At 48.8% G+C, this 12,743-nt stretch overlaps 1 protein-coding gene across 2 annotated transcripts in view; it reads left to right on the forward strand.

The window, feature by feature from the left end:
- Positions 1-12,743, forward strand: part of SFSWAP (splicing factor SWAP) — an 86,800-nt gene that overhangs the window by 59,249 nt on the left and 14,808 nt on the right. The window contains exon 14 of one of the 2 annotated variants that reach the window (XM_065889797.1): positions 10,015-10,280. In XM_065889797.1, the coding sequence (XP_065745869.1) occupies positions 10,015-10,280 (266 nt within the window). Of the gene's footprint in view, positions 1-10,014; positions 10,285-12,743 lie in introns of both variants that reach the window. The other variant, XM_065889796.1, reaches the window with a different exon arrangement.

Here is a 12,743-nt window from a genome sequence, read left to right on the forward strand (position 1 = left end):
GCAAAGCTATACAGACAAAATCTCACACAGAAGCATACACATACACACTCACAAAAAGAGGAAAAGGGGAAAAAATCATAAATCTTGCTCTCAAAGTCCACCTCCTGAATTTGGGATGATTCATTGTCTATTCAGGTATTCCACAGATGCAGGGTACATCAGGTTGGTTGTGGCGCTTTAATCCGCTGCTCCTGAGGCTGCTGGGAGAGATTTCCCTCCCTTTCTCTTCTTTGTTCGCACAGCTGGGGGGCTCAGCTTTGGATTTGGCCCCGCCTCTGTGCGTAGGTCGCAGGAGGGCGTGTGTTCTTCACTCACATAGGACGGGGTTAAAGGAGCCGCTGAGAGTAAGGATATGTACTTGGAATACTGCAATATGCTTTTAAAAAGGAGGACATCGCCTTTAATCCTGACTCATTTTTAAATATAATTATCTTGATGCTTTTACTTTGGTCTGCACATTCATCTATACATACTTCAGTTGAAAGGTTTAGAGATGTTTTCAGGTGCTAGAAAATAAATGAAAGTTTTATTGTTTATTAATCACTCAAATGGTGGTAGAATTTGCTAGGATATTATTTTAAAATAATATATAAAAAAAAAACGGAGCCGCTGATTTGGGGGCTCCGGCTCACTCAGGCCGGGGGGAGAGGGAGGGGCACGATGCGGGGCGAGCCTGCGGCGGCAGAGGCGGGCGTGACGTTGCACCAGCCTGAGGCGCGCCGTGCGTTCTCCCGGGGGAGTTGTCCCTGGATCCCGGGACCCTGGCGGTGGCGGGCTGCACGGGCTCCCCGGAAGGGTTTGTGGATAGTGACCTGTGCTTGCACACAGGCTTCTTGGTGGCGGCGGCAGCAGCCTTAGCTTCTCCCCCCCCGTCTCTGGGGTCCGCGCTGATAGCCACGGCTCGCGCCCATCTCTGGAGCTCCTTTAAGCAGCGCTCTTAATCCCCTCTCCTCGCGCACCAGGAAACAAAGAGGCAAGAAAAAGTCTCTTGCCTCTTCGGCAGGTCCAGACTTTTCCCCGGACTCCCTCCCGGCCAGCCGTGGTGCACTAACCCCCTGCAGGCTGTGTTCACGCCGCCAACCCCAGTCCTCTCCCTGCACTCCGACCGAAGCCCGAGCCTCAGCTCCCAGCCCCACCAGCCCCGGGGGGTGAGCAGATAAGCCTCTCGGGCTGGTGAGTGCCGGTCGGCACCGACCCTCTGTGCAGGAATCTCCCCGCTTTGCCCTCCGCACCCCTGTCGCTCTCCTCCACGTTTCCGAAGCTTTCCCCCTCCGCCATGCGCAGTCTCCGCCCTGCTCCTCCCTGCACCTCCGTGGTGCCGGTCCTGTCCCTAATCTTTTGTCTCTGTTTATTCTTTTTTCTTTTGCCCTACCCAGGTACGTGGGGAGTTTCTTGCCTTTTGGGAGGTCTGAGGTCTTCTGCCAGCGTTCAGTAGGTGTTCTGTAGGAGTTGTTCCACGTGTAGATGTATTTCTGATGTATCTGTGGGGAGAAAGGTGATCTCCGTGTCTCACTCTTCCGCCATCTTCCCCGCCGTCTCCAAAGTATCCGTTTTTAATTCATTTTTTATTGCGTAAAATATACATGCAGTTTATCATTTTAACGCTTTTTAAGCATATAGTTCAGGGGCATTCATGTTGTCGTGCAGCCATCCCCACCATCCACCTCCAGAACTTCTCCATCTTCCCAAACTGAAGCTGTGCGCATTAAACACCAGCTCCCCGCTCCCCTCTCCAAGCCCCTGGCACCCGTCATCCTGTTTATTTAGGAATAGATTTTGAATATTACAATAATAGGACTGTGCCCTGTCCATTATTCTGGTATCTAGATTCTTTTCACTTCTGCTAGCGATCTTTCCGCATCAGTGCCAGAGTAGTGCCTCGTGTGTAATAGACACTTGGTAACTGTTTACAGGATGAGTGACTATCAGTCCTTTCATACATACATCAGTCCTGAAATCAAGCACCACCTGCATGTGCCGTACTTGGTGCACCCCTCCCTGCTGGTGGAAATGCAAGCCGCTCCTGGGGTTTTACTGTTACAGCAGTGCTGCTTTAAGCCTTCTGTACTCACTGAGGTGAGTATATCCACAGGATAAATCCCTGACCGTGGAATTGAGTTTTAAATTTCAGATTTAAAATTTTTTTAATTTATTTTATTGCTAAATTAGTGCCTAGAACAATTATAGCAGTTTTGGGGGGGGGGTTGTTTTCATTTTGTTTGTCTCTGTGGTGTGTGAATGTAACTGTCTTCACGCCCTGCCGTCACTGGCTGTCATCCACCTTAATTCTGTGAGTCTGATAGATAGGAAAAGATGGTATCTGTTTGGTTTAACCTACATATTTTAATTATAGGTGTTAACTGAGTAACTTTTCACGGGTTTTGTGACCTTTTATTCCCCTGCTGTGAACCCCTTCCATAACCTTTACTTTTCTCCTGGCTGGCTGGCTTTTCTCTCCTGTTTTGTGTTAGCTCTGTATCACCAGTGTTACCAACAGTTTCCTTTTTGTCTTTTAATCTGCCCCACTGGGAATTTATTTCATTCTGGGGAGCATATAGCTAGACACAACACAACCCACTAAATCACACATCTTTTTGCACTGGTTCAAGGGCCCTTTTATTATATACTCAGTCCCAGCTGTACATGCTCTGTTAGTGCATGGTTGTCTGTTCGGTTCCATCGATCTCTTAGGAGAGGTGATTTTTACATACTCAGGTATAACTTTTAATGATGCCTTGGAGTGTGTTTATTGATGTGGACAGATACTAGTATGTTAAATTTTTAAGCAGTATATAAAATATTTAAAACGCTATTCATAAGTAGTACTTAGAAATCTGTGTATATACCATCCCATTTTTGGTGTGTGTTTGTTTGCGCTCTTAATTCAAAACAAAGAGAAATCAGAAGTCTTGAATTGAATCCCTGTTGAATCATGCCGTCATTTACGTGGTGACAACAGACTTCAAGACATTGTTTAGATAACAGCAATTTTTTCAAGTTAATGATCCTGCCAAGTTTACAGGTCCAACAAGAGTTTGAAAAGGAAAGGGGAACAAAAATCAACCCATGTTTGTTGAGCCTCTGTTATATTCAGGGCGCTTTGGGATGTGAATTAGAAGCCTGTCTCTTATTCCATGACCAGTCGCATTCGTGTGGTTGGCATCTGCCCATGGACATTTCCACCAGGTCAGCCCTGCGGGGCACAGAGCAGCTCTGAGCAAGAGGGTGAGGGCCCCGGGCCCCCAGGACAGCAGAGGTGGCACAGGGCAGGGTCCGTAGAGTGCTTGGGGACTGAGCAGGGTCTTGGGGAACCATGGTCATTTGGAGAGGTGACGGGGGCGAGGGCACTCTGGGGCCAAAGACCCACAAGCTGCGGAGACGGGTGAAACCTGCGCAGGCAGCAGTGATTGGCCCAACCCTGCACTGAATGAAGGGTCTGTGGAGGAAGGGGCAGAACCAGCACGGCGATGGGGACAGGTCTGGGAGAGGCTGAACCGCTGCAGTACTTTTCCACGGAAGAATGTGGATACGGCAGCAACAGCACTCTGAGCGGGCACAGCTGATTGGAGGGCAGGAGAGGGTCATCTGGAAAGAGGCCTCAGCAGTCAGACCTGGGCGATTGCCCTGCCTGCGAGGTCGACTGGGGAGACTCTGGCTTGATGTGCACTGGTAGACATTTGCAAATGCGGTTTTAGAGGATGCGTTTCAAAGTCTGATTTCAAACGTATAATATATCTTGAGTCCTTTATATAATTATCCCATTTAGTGGTTAATGTAGTGTTACTTCAGAAATAAGATTTTATTTTAAAATGTATGTTAGTCTGCTTTTGAGCAGTTTATTTTCCCACAGCAGGAAATAATAGTTGCTAGTTTGTGTGCTAATTTGTTGACAAATACTTTATTCTGGTCAAAGACTGATCAGTATTGTTTCCCACTGTTACCAAAATAAGGGGCACAAGTTTTTAAATACTCTTTTTTTTTTAATTATTTTATTTATTTTTGGCTGCGTTGGGTCTTCGTTGCTGCGCGCGGGCTTTCTCTAGTTGCGGTGAGCGGGGGCTGCTCTTCATTGTGGTGCGTGGGCTTCTCGTTGCGGTGGCTTCTCTTGTTACGGAACACGGGCTCTAGGCACGTGGGATTCAGTAGCTGTGGCTCGTGGGCTCAGTAGTTGTGGCTCAGGGGCTCTAGAGTGCAGGCTCAGTAGTTGTGGCTCAGGGGCTCTAGAGCGCAGGCTCAGTAGTTGTGGCTCAGGGGCTCTAGAGCGCAGGCTCAGTAGTTGTGGCTCAGGGGCTCTAGAGCGCAGGCTCAGTAGTTGTGGCTCAGGGGCTCTAGAGCGCAGGCTCAGTAGTTGTGGCGCACCGGCTTAGTTGCTCCGCAGCACATGGGATCTTCCTGGACCAGGGCTCAAACCCGTGTCCCCTGCATTGACAGGAGGATTCCTAACCACTGTGCCACCAGGGAAGCCCTTAAATACTCTTATAAATGACTAATCTTTCTCATGTTCCTTCCTGATTTTGCCAGTCACGACTCAGACCAACCTATGTGTTCTTCTACCCCATGATGATCTGTGCTCTGATCACTTTTGCTGGAGTATTAACACTCCATCCCCAAAGGCCGCTTTGCTTGTTGGACACTGGTTGCCGCACGGCTCTGTTGCTGTGTCCCTCGCGGGCATCACAGGCAGCTCCTCACGGGTCACCCTGTGCAGAGCCTCAGCCAGGCGCCTTCAGAAACTAGACAAGGGAGGTGTGGGGCTGCAGGGAGGGTGTTGACTCAGCAGTGACTTGGTCTTGGGGTTTTCATATAATTTATAGTACAAATTAGCAGGGCCATTGACTCCTTCCGGATGTGCACTGTGCAGTATGGCCACCAGCCACACGTGGCAATTTCAGCTTAACTCAGTTAGAATTCAGGATTCAGGTCCTTGATCACACTGGCCACATCTCAAGCGCTCAGTAGCCGCACATGGCTGGTAGCTAACTGCAGTGGGGGGCAGTGCAGAAAGAGTATGTTTCCATCACTGCAGCCAGGTCTAGATTACAGAGCTAGCTGGGCATTTAAATCTCTTTTCCAGTAGTTTGAAAGCCTGGCTTGCTGCATCAGTCAGGGCCCTGATTACATGTGCTAGAAAACCACCCGACGGCCCCCAGATGACTTAAGCAAGTCCAGTAACTAGCTGGGTTCACTTTCCGAGTTGTGAGGGTGGCGCAGCATGCTTGGGGCTCACGATGTCTCGAGGGTTCCTCTGCAGGCTCAGCCTCCTGGGTGGGCTGAACTCCACAGCTCTGCTCCCTCCGGCCCCTGTCTCAGTGCCTCACTCCACAGCCCCGCCCCGCTCAGTCTGGTCTTGAATCTGTTGACCTGGGCCAGACTCGGGTCACGTGCTTCTCCCTCAACGTAGCACGGTGGCCGGGGAGAGCAGAATGTTCTGATCTGTCTTCTGCTTCAGCTGGAGATCTTCATCCGGAATTCATGCACTGAGAGGGCAGGAAGGGCCAATGTCCACATCAACGGTGTTCTTGCAAGTAGGGGAGAGGGTGCCGGGCTGCAGAGGGAGCAGGGGGCCACCGCGCTTTTCTGAACAGCCCGAGTGATGTTTTCCTGAAATAGTTCTGTGGCTCATGTCGTTAATATCCACGAACCACCCCTCTGTGTTGTTGAGTCCGTGCCCCCTGCGCCAGCTGTGCACCCAGGAACGCCTTGGGTGTAGTTGAAGAGGCCAGAACACACGCCTGTCCTGACGTGTCCCAGGTGCTGGCCGCTCCCTGAACCTGGACGTAACGGAAGCCCTGCCTCTGAGCAGCCCTGGAGGCCCGGGCAGGCCAGGCCCTTCGGCTTGTGTTTGGGTAGAGCTCCTGCATCCAGCCGTCCTGTCTGGCAGTGCGGGCGGCCTGGAAGTCTCTTCAGCCTCACCCTGAATAAGGGCGTGACCCGCGCCTGCTTCCCCCTGGTGCGGTCGGTCACGAGAGCCACCGCCCTGCATGGTGGGACGCGTCATGAGGTTGCTTGGTTTCAGAAGTGGAGCCATGTTGGGGAGAGCGTACATCTCAGGACCCCGAGACGTGCTGGCACAGACAGCCTGCCCCTGGGGTCACCATTGTTGGGGGGCTGCCCCTGGGCATGTGGGCTTGGTTATCCTTTTTTTTTTTTCTTATTCTTAAGTCTAACTGCCGGGTTTTTAAAAAATATCCTCTTAGTACTTTTAGGCTGAAAAAAACAGTGAGGTCGTCACAATGCATCATCTTAATTCAGCCCAGCCAAGGCCCCCACCTCAGTTGCTGATTTTCACTTTAATGGTGAAGGGTGATCAGTCACTTTATTGGAATAAATAGACCCCATGACCTAATTACGAGTTATATTTTGAATATATTGATTCACTTATTCCCTCGCCTCAAAATGAAGTACTAAACTATAACCACAGTGCTGAAATAAGTATTCCTAATGACGGGCGTTAGTTAGGATAAAGGCAAAAGAAGCAGTAATAAAGTTCAGAGGTACAAATTACCAGGTTGGCAATACGTATAAATAGGAATTCATCTGATAAGCTGCCACTCACCCTCGCCTGGTGTCCTGGACCGGCCGCCTGCAGGGTGCCTCGTCCACCTGGTCCTTATCCTTTGCAGACGTCCATCATGGGGGCGTGTTTTCCCATCTCTCCCCCGTTTAGTGCAGCACTAATCATCACTAATTAGTACCGTGGTTCTGTCCTCATGTGCAGGAAGGGAGAACCCTGAGGGAGAAAGACAGCCATTCTGTGTTTCTCCTCACTCAACAAACCACTTAGATAAAGGATGGAAACCATGTCTCAGTTCTTCTAAAATAGACTCTCTCTGCTTCTCCAGGGAAAATCTCCGCAGCAGCCCTGACTGCCCTGTGGCCCCTGGGGCCGTGACCACTAACTCCCCGTTGCTGGAGGCCTCGTGCATCCGGTGTGGAAGTGCTCATTGGCGCCTCTTACCCCTACTTCCATCTCCTTGTTCGTGCCATGTATATATTCCTAATTTAGAGTCCACAGTTACTGGGATTTTTTTTTTTTTTTTTTTGGCTGTGTTGGGTCTTCGTTTCTATGCGAGGGCTTTCTCTAGTTGCGGCGAGCAGGGCCCACTCTTCATCGCGGTGCGCGGGCCTCTCACTGTCGCGGCCTCTCGTTGCAGAGCACAGGCTCCAGACGTGCAGGCTCAGTAGTTGTGGCTCACGGGCCCAGTTGCCCCGCGGCATGTGTGATCTTCCCGGACCAGGGCTCGAACCCGTGTCCCCTGCATTGGCAGGCGGATTCTTAACCACTGCGCCACCAGGGAAGCCCTGGGATTTTTTAAATGCACTAAAAGCTGGTTCTTGCAGCCAAGCGGCAACAGGGTTCTCTACTAGGCAGCACGGCTGGCGGCACAGCCAGCACTTCCCTTCCGCCAGCCTTTAAAGTTAGAAAGCTCACTACATTTTATTTATTTTAGTCTTAACATATCATTTTGTATATAAGTTTATGGAGTGCCAGAGTGGGAGTTAGGTGTTCTTAGAAGTAAAGGTTCATTTCTACATGGTAGAATTGTTTAACAACAGCCAATTATTTTTAAATGTAACCCCAAAAATATTATTGCACTAAAAGATTTTGAAGTGAGAAAGACCTTTTTGATACGAAGAACTGTCTCACGATGAAATGGGTTCCCTGGAGACAATTTAGGCAGAGCCTTAAAAATGAACTGGGAAAAAAAAAAAAAAAAACTGGGCAGCGCTGACATGGAGGAGATGAGCAAAGCCCAGCCAGGAACGGCAGGCGGCCCGTGCGCCCCCCGTTCTGCGGTGGCCCCGGCTACAAAGAGCAAACTGCTTTGGGAACAGAGCGTACTGTTCTTGAGCGATTCTCGGCCCTGCTGCCTCTCAGCTCACAAGGAAGGGAAGGTGTGAGAGACGGTGTTGTGAGTGTAAACAGTAGGCAGGCAGAGCACTGCCCTCGGGTCGCAGCCCTGACCCCTAACCCAGGGTGGCATCCTCTTCCGGCCGCAGGAACACCGCCAGGGCAAAAAGCGCAACTTTAGAAGAACCATTTGCACAAAGTGTTGTTTTCCCTCATCCAGTTGGCCTTGTCCAAATGGACCTGCGGAGAATAGAGGGGAGGCCGGTCCTGCTAGAGCCCAGCACCCGGCAGCAGCCAGCACCCACGCGGCCCACGAGACGGCCCCCCCGGGCTGCAGCCCCTCCCTGGGATTGTTTTCCGTAAACCTTACAGCTGAATCCTCCGAGGCACAAAATGACACATTGCAGACTTCTCGATATATCTCTGCTGGCTGTAGTTAAAATTCGTGTAAATGAATTGAGGAAATGACCTTTCTCAGGACGAGGGGAAGGGCTGCAGGTGGGTGGCCACAGCTGCAAATGTAAAACACCGGTGGTGGGTTTTTGGAGTTCTGGGTTTGTTGGGGTTTTTCACTTATTCATCTTACAACGTGATGTGGACAAATGTTAACGTCAATAAACATAGGATGGTTCTTTCAAGCTGGTTTGTACTGACTCACTGCTGGGATGGGCCACAGTGAGCCAGGAGTGCACCCTTCTGACGGCCATGCAGGCAGCTTATCGTTCCTGCCATCGGAGAGTGCGATGTGGTCCTCAGGTGTGCGTCTCCAGCACTTTACAGTAAAGTCCCAGCGATGGGCGTGCTCTGGATGCCACAGTGCTGAGGGTGGTGGCTCCTTGATGTGTGTGCTGGTGTCCCACCGTGAGAGTTGAGGAGGCAGCGTCCTGAAGGTCTGTGCACTCCTCTGTGTGTCTGTCGTGCTTGGGTAAAGAGGTTTTTAAGGATGACTGATAACTTACTAAGTGCGGTACCGTGGTGTGGTGCATTCACATGGGTGGAGCACGGCAGACTTGCACTGATGGGATTATCTTGTTTGTGATTCCCATTAGTGGCTTTATTTTTTTCTTTCAGTTTTACTGAGATATAATTGTGTCAACGGACAAAAAGTGCACAACGTGAGAGTTGTGAGTTAAGTTTTATTTGGGGCAACACGAGGATGATAGCCCAGGAGACAGCCTCTCAGGAGCGCCGAGGAACTGCTCCGCAGAGGTTGGGGGCCGGGGGTCAGTAGATAAGTGACTCTGGTGAGGGGGTGCATGCAGTCGAGCACACATCTTGGCAGAAGGTGGCTGCTCGTCACGAGGAGCAGATGTCACCATTAATGATGTTAGTGCTTTTCTAGGCATGAGGAGATGCAAGAAATTAGGCCCATAAAATCTTCTGAAACTCTATCTGAAGGCCTGTTCTGCCAGGTTTTCCCAGAGCACCGAGGGCCTCCTTCCTGATCTCCACCCAGAGCTCCTTTCAGGGGGTGTCAGAGGTCAGCGACAGCAGTGGCCAGTGTCTTCATCCTTGTAGAGCAGATGGCGAGTGACAGTTTTCTGGTTAGCAGTTGACACACAGCATTGTGTGTTCAAGGTACACAGCATGATCTCACTTACATATAGAACAAAATAACTACCACAGTAAGTTAGTAGGAGTTAAGAGTTAACATCCATCCCCTCACACAGGTACAAAGAAAGAAGGAGAGAAATGTATTTTCCTTGTGACAGAGAGTTTTTTAAAAATCAAAGAGGAACCTCTTCTGGTTCAGGCAGAGCAGAGGTTCATCAAAACGCGATACTAGAGGAATCTCCTTTTCGGTGGAAAGTCACAATTATTTACGAAAGAGCAAGCGGGGCTCTTTTCCTAACACAGTGCCCTTCGTGCCACGTTCCTTTCGTCAAATCCAGCTGCCACAGCGCAGCAGGCTTGGGAGGGAACCCTGCATGGGAAGGCTCGGCCGGGAGAGGTGGGCATTCAGCTCTTGACTTCGAAGGAGCCATCATTCTCCCTAAGATGCCAGGGCAGGAATTTTAGCACCACAGAGGGAGGCATGGTCCGCTCTAAGAGGTGTTGGTTTGTTATTGGTGAGAGGGCCCCAAAGTCGGAAGCTTATAAACACACATTTTTAAATGTCGCATTTTCCCTGTTAACATCCAGACGTTTGCTTCTGTTCCCAGGAAGCCAGTACTGTGTCCTGCCCTCTACTGGCCGGAGGCAGACCTCTGCCCACTTTAGACATTAAGCCTCCGGAAGGGCGCTCAAGCAAAAGCAAAGACCCGCCGAGAGAAGAAGAGAGAGAGAGGAAAAAGAAAAAGCACAAAAAACGGTCTCGAACAAGATCACGCTCTCCCAAGTACCATTCGTCATCCAAGTCCAGGTCTAGATCCCACTCGAAAGCAAAGCATTGTCTTCCCAGTGCCTATCGGACAGCACGGCGCTCGAGGTGGGTGTGCAGGGCGCCCTCGCGGCCGTGCATCTGGTGTGGGTGCAGACCCCCGCACCTGCTCACCAGCAGAGCTGGATGGAGCCTCCCTAGCCCAGCTCCCCGTAAGCACAGACCCACACACCTGCGTGTGTTGATGAGAGATGCGCCCTGCCAACCCAAATAAGATCTTTTCAAAATATTTTTTTAACCTGACTTTCTAAGGTTCATCAGCTACTGCCAGGTTTTTTAAAAAATAGAGGTATTTACATTTTAACAGGGCTTAGAAGCAGGCCTAGCATATCGGCTGAAATGTGTGGAAGATCCACAGGGTTGGGGGTCTTGGCTTGGTGTGAACGAGCAGGCTTTCCCAGCCTAACTCCTTGTGAATGTGCAGGTGGCGAAGCAGGAGGATTTGTGCTTTGGCTGTGTTCAGCTTCCCTGGCACAGCACCTACAAGTGCACATAAAGGGGGGAGCACAGTGGCACACATCTGTTTTCTCGATTAATTTGCTTCTCCAAACCTCTCACCCACAGTCACTGCTCGACCCAAAGCCACCTTTACAAGGAGCCAGCTTTTGAGGAAGCAGCTTAACATTTCAGGCAACAGAAGTAATAAACGTGAAAACCTGTAAGCGTCACAGGACTTGCTGCCTAGTAAAGCAGGTGTTTTTCTTTTTTTTAAAGCACCTGGCTTGCAGGAGGGTCAGGAAAGCAAATTTTTAATTTTAAAACTTACCTCATGCCTTCTGGTTTATTACTGAACGTTGATTGGACTTCTCTCAGTTTCTCTTTAGCACAGCACTTGTACTGATCTAGTTCTTCTTCTACAGCTGCTGTTAGTTCTTTCCTTTCCGTGGGAAAAATGCAGGTGCCCTATACTTTTTATTTTTTAAATGTTTAAAAAAAAGTGTACTTGTATACACATCTGCCTGTCTTAAATATATCCTAGAACAACATGCTTTCTCTATTTTCACCCAGACCAGACCTTAAAGGCTTGACAAGTATTTACACTTGTCTACAATGAAATTAGAATAAATTTGATCTTTGGCTCTCTGCATTTCTTTTTAATAAATTTATTTATTTATTTATTTATTTTTGGCTGCATTGGTCTTTGTTGCTGCACGCGGGCTTTCTCTAGTTGTGGTGAGCAGGGGCTACTCTTGGTTGAGGTGTGCGGGCTTCTCATTGCTGTGGCTTCTCTTGCTGTGGAGCACGGGCTCTAGGTGCACGGGCTTCAGCAGTTGTGGCGTGCAGGCTTCAGTAATTGTGGCTCACAGGCTCTAGAGCACAGGCTCAGTAGTTGTGGCGCACGGGCTTAGTTGCTCCACGGCATGTGGGATCTTCCCGGACCGGGTCTCAAACCCGTGTCCCCTGCATTGGCAGGTGAATTCTTAACCACTGCGCCACCAGGGAAGTCCCGCTCTCTGCGTTTTTGCTAGTTCTTTAGACGTTCCATCACTCCTCCCTCCCTCTCCCTCTCCCTCTCTCTCTCTCCCTCTCTCTCTCTCTCTCTCTCTCTCTCTCTCTCTCTCTCTCTCACACACACACACACACACACACACACACACAGACACACACAGAGCTTGTTGTTTAACTAAATGAACAACTTTGCTGACATATTTTCAATTTTTGAAAGTCCCCAGAAACTTGTATGTATATATCAAAACTTTTTAAAGTTTCTTATTTGAAAAAATTTCTTATAACATTATATAGTGGAAATAAATAAATAGGCCTGTACAAGCCCTCTGAGTAATAACATACCCAGTAAAATTCTTCCTAGTTATCCTTTATTCCAGCGCTCAAAGAGAAGAGAGTATAATGCATTCATAAACCCCCATCTAGGGGGTTGGTAACTCTCAGGATTCCTTAGATTGTTTCCTAGTGTAAGAAATGAGTAGTTTTTCATGGTGAGTGCTCCGCACATATAGTAGGTGCCGTGTCTAGTACTGAAGTGAGCCTGTCTGGTCAGATGTGATGGCCACAGACCTTTCCCCCAGGTTGGTCTGTTCAGAACTGGAGGTGTTCGTGAAACACTTGGAATTTTAACTTTCTGGGATTTGTGTGATATTTATTGACTATCTATATATAATAGTAAGTCATTTTGTATGTTATTTTAATACATTTAAAATATTTTTTATTTTAGAATAGATTTACAGATTTTATATACAAGTATATTTTATATTGTTCTCATATATTCAGTGCTGACAACTGCGGGAAGCAAAATCCTAATCCTTAGTTTGTAATTTTCAGTTAAAAGAAAAAGTTAAGTTCAAAAAATTTTTCGTGTGAGTTCTGTGATGGCAAACCACCAGTTTTACCTTAATTTGACCTATAGTTAAAATGTTTGTAAAAAGAGCTGAGTATTTTCATAACCCCCAGACATTTTTTTAATCTCAATAGTATCTGTGTGATACTTTTAGTTAATTTGAGTTAAATCAGCTGACTTAAGTTCACTAAATAAGTCAGATGTTTGATTTTGCA

This window comes from Phocoena phocoena, chromosome 13 (assembly GCF_963924675.1).
Source record: "Phocoena phocoena chromosome 13, mPhoPho1.1, whole genome shotgun sequence".
Taxonomy (NCBI): domain Eukaryota; kingdom Metazoa; phylum Chordata; class Mammalia; order Artiodactyla; family Phocoenidae; genus Phocoena; species Phocoena phocoena.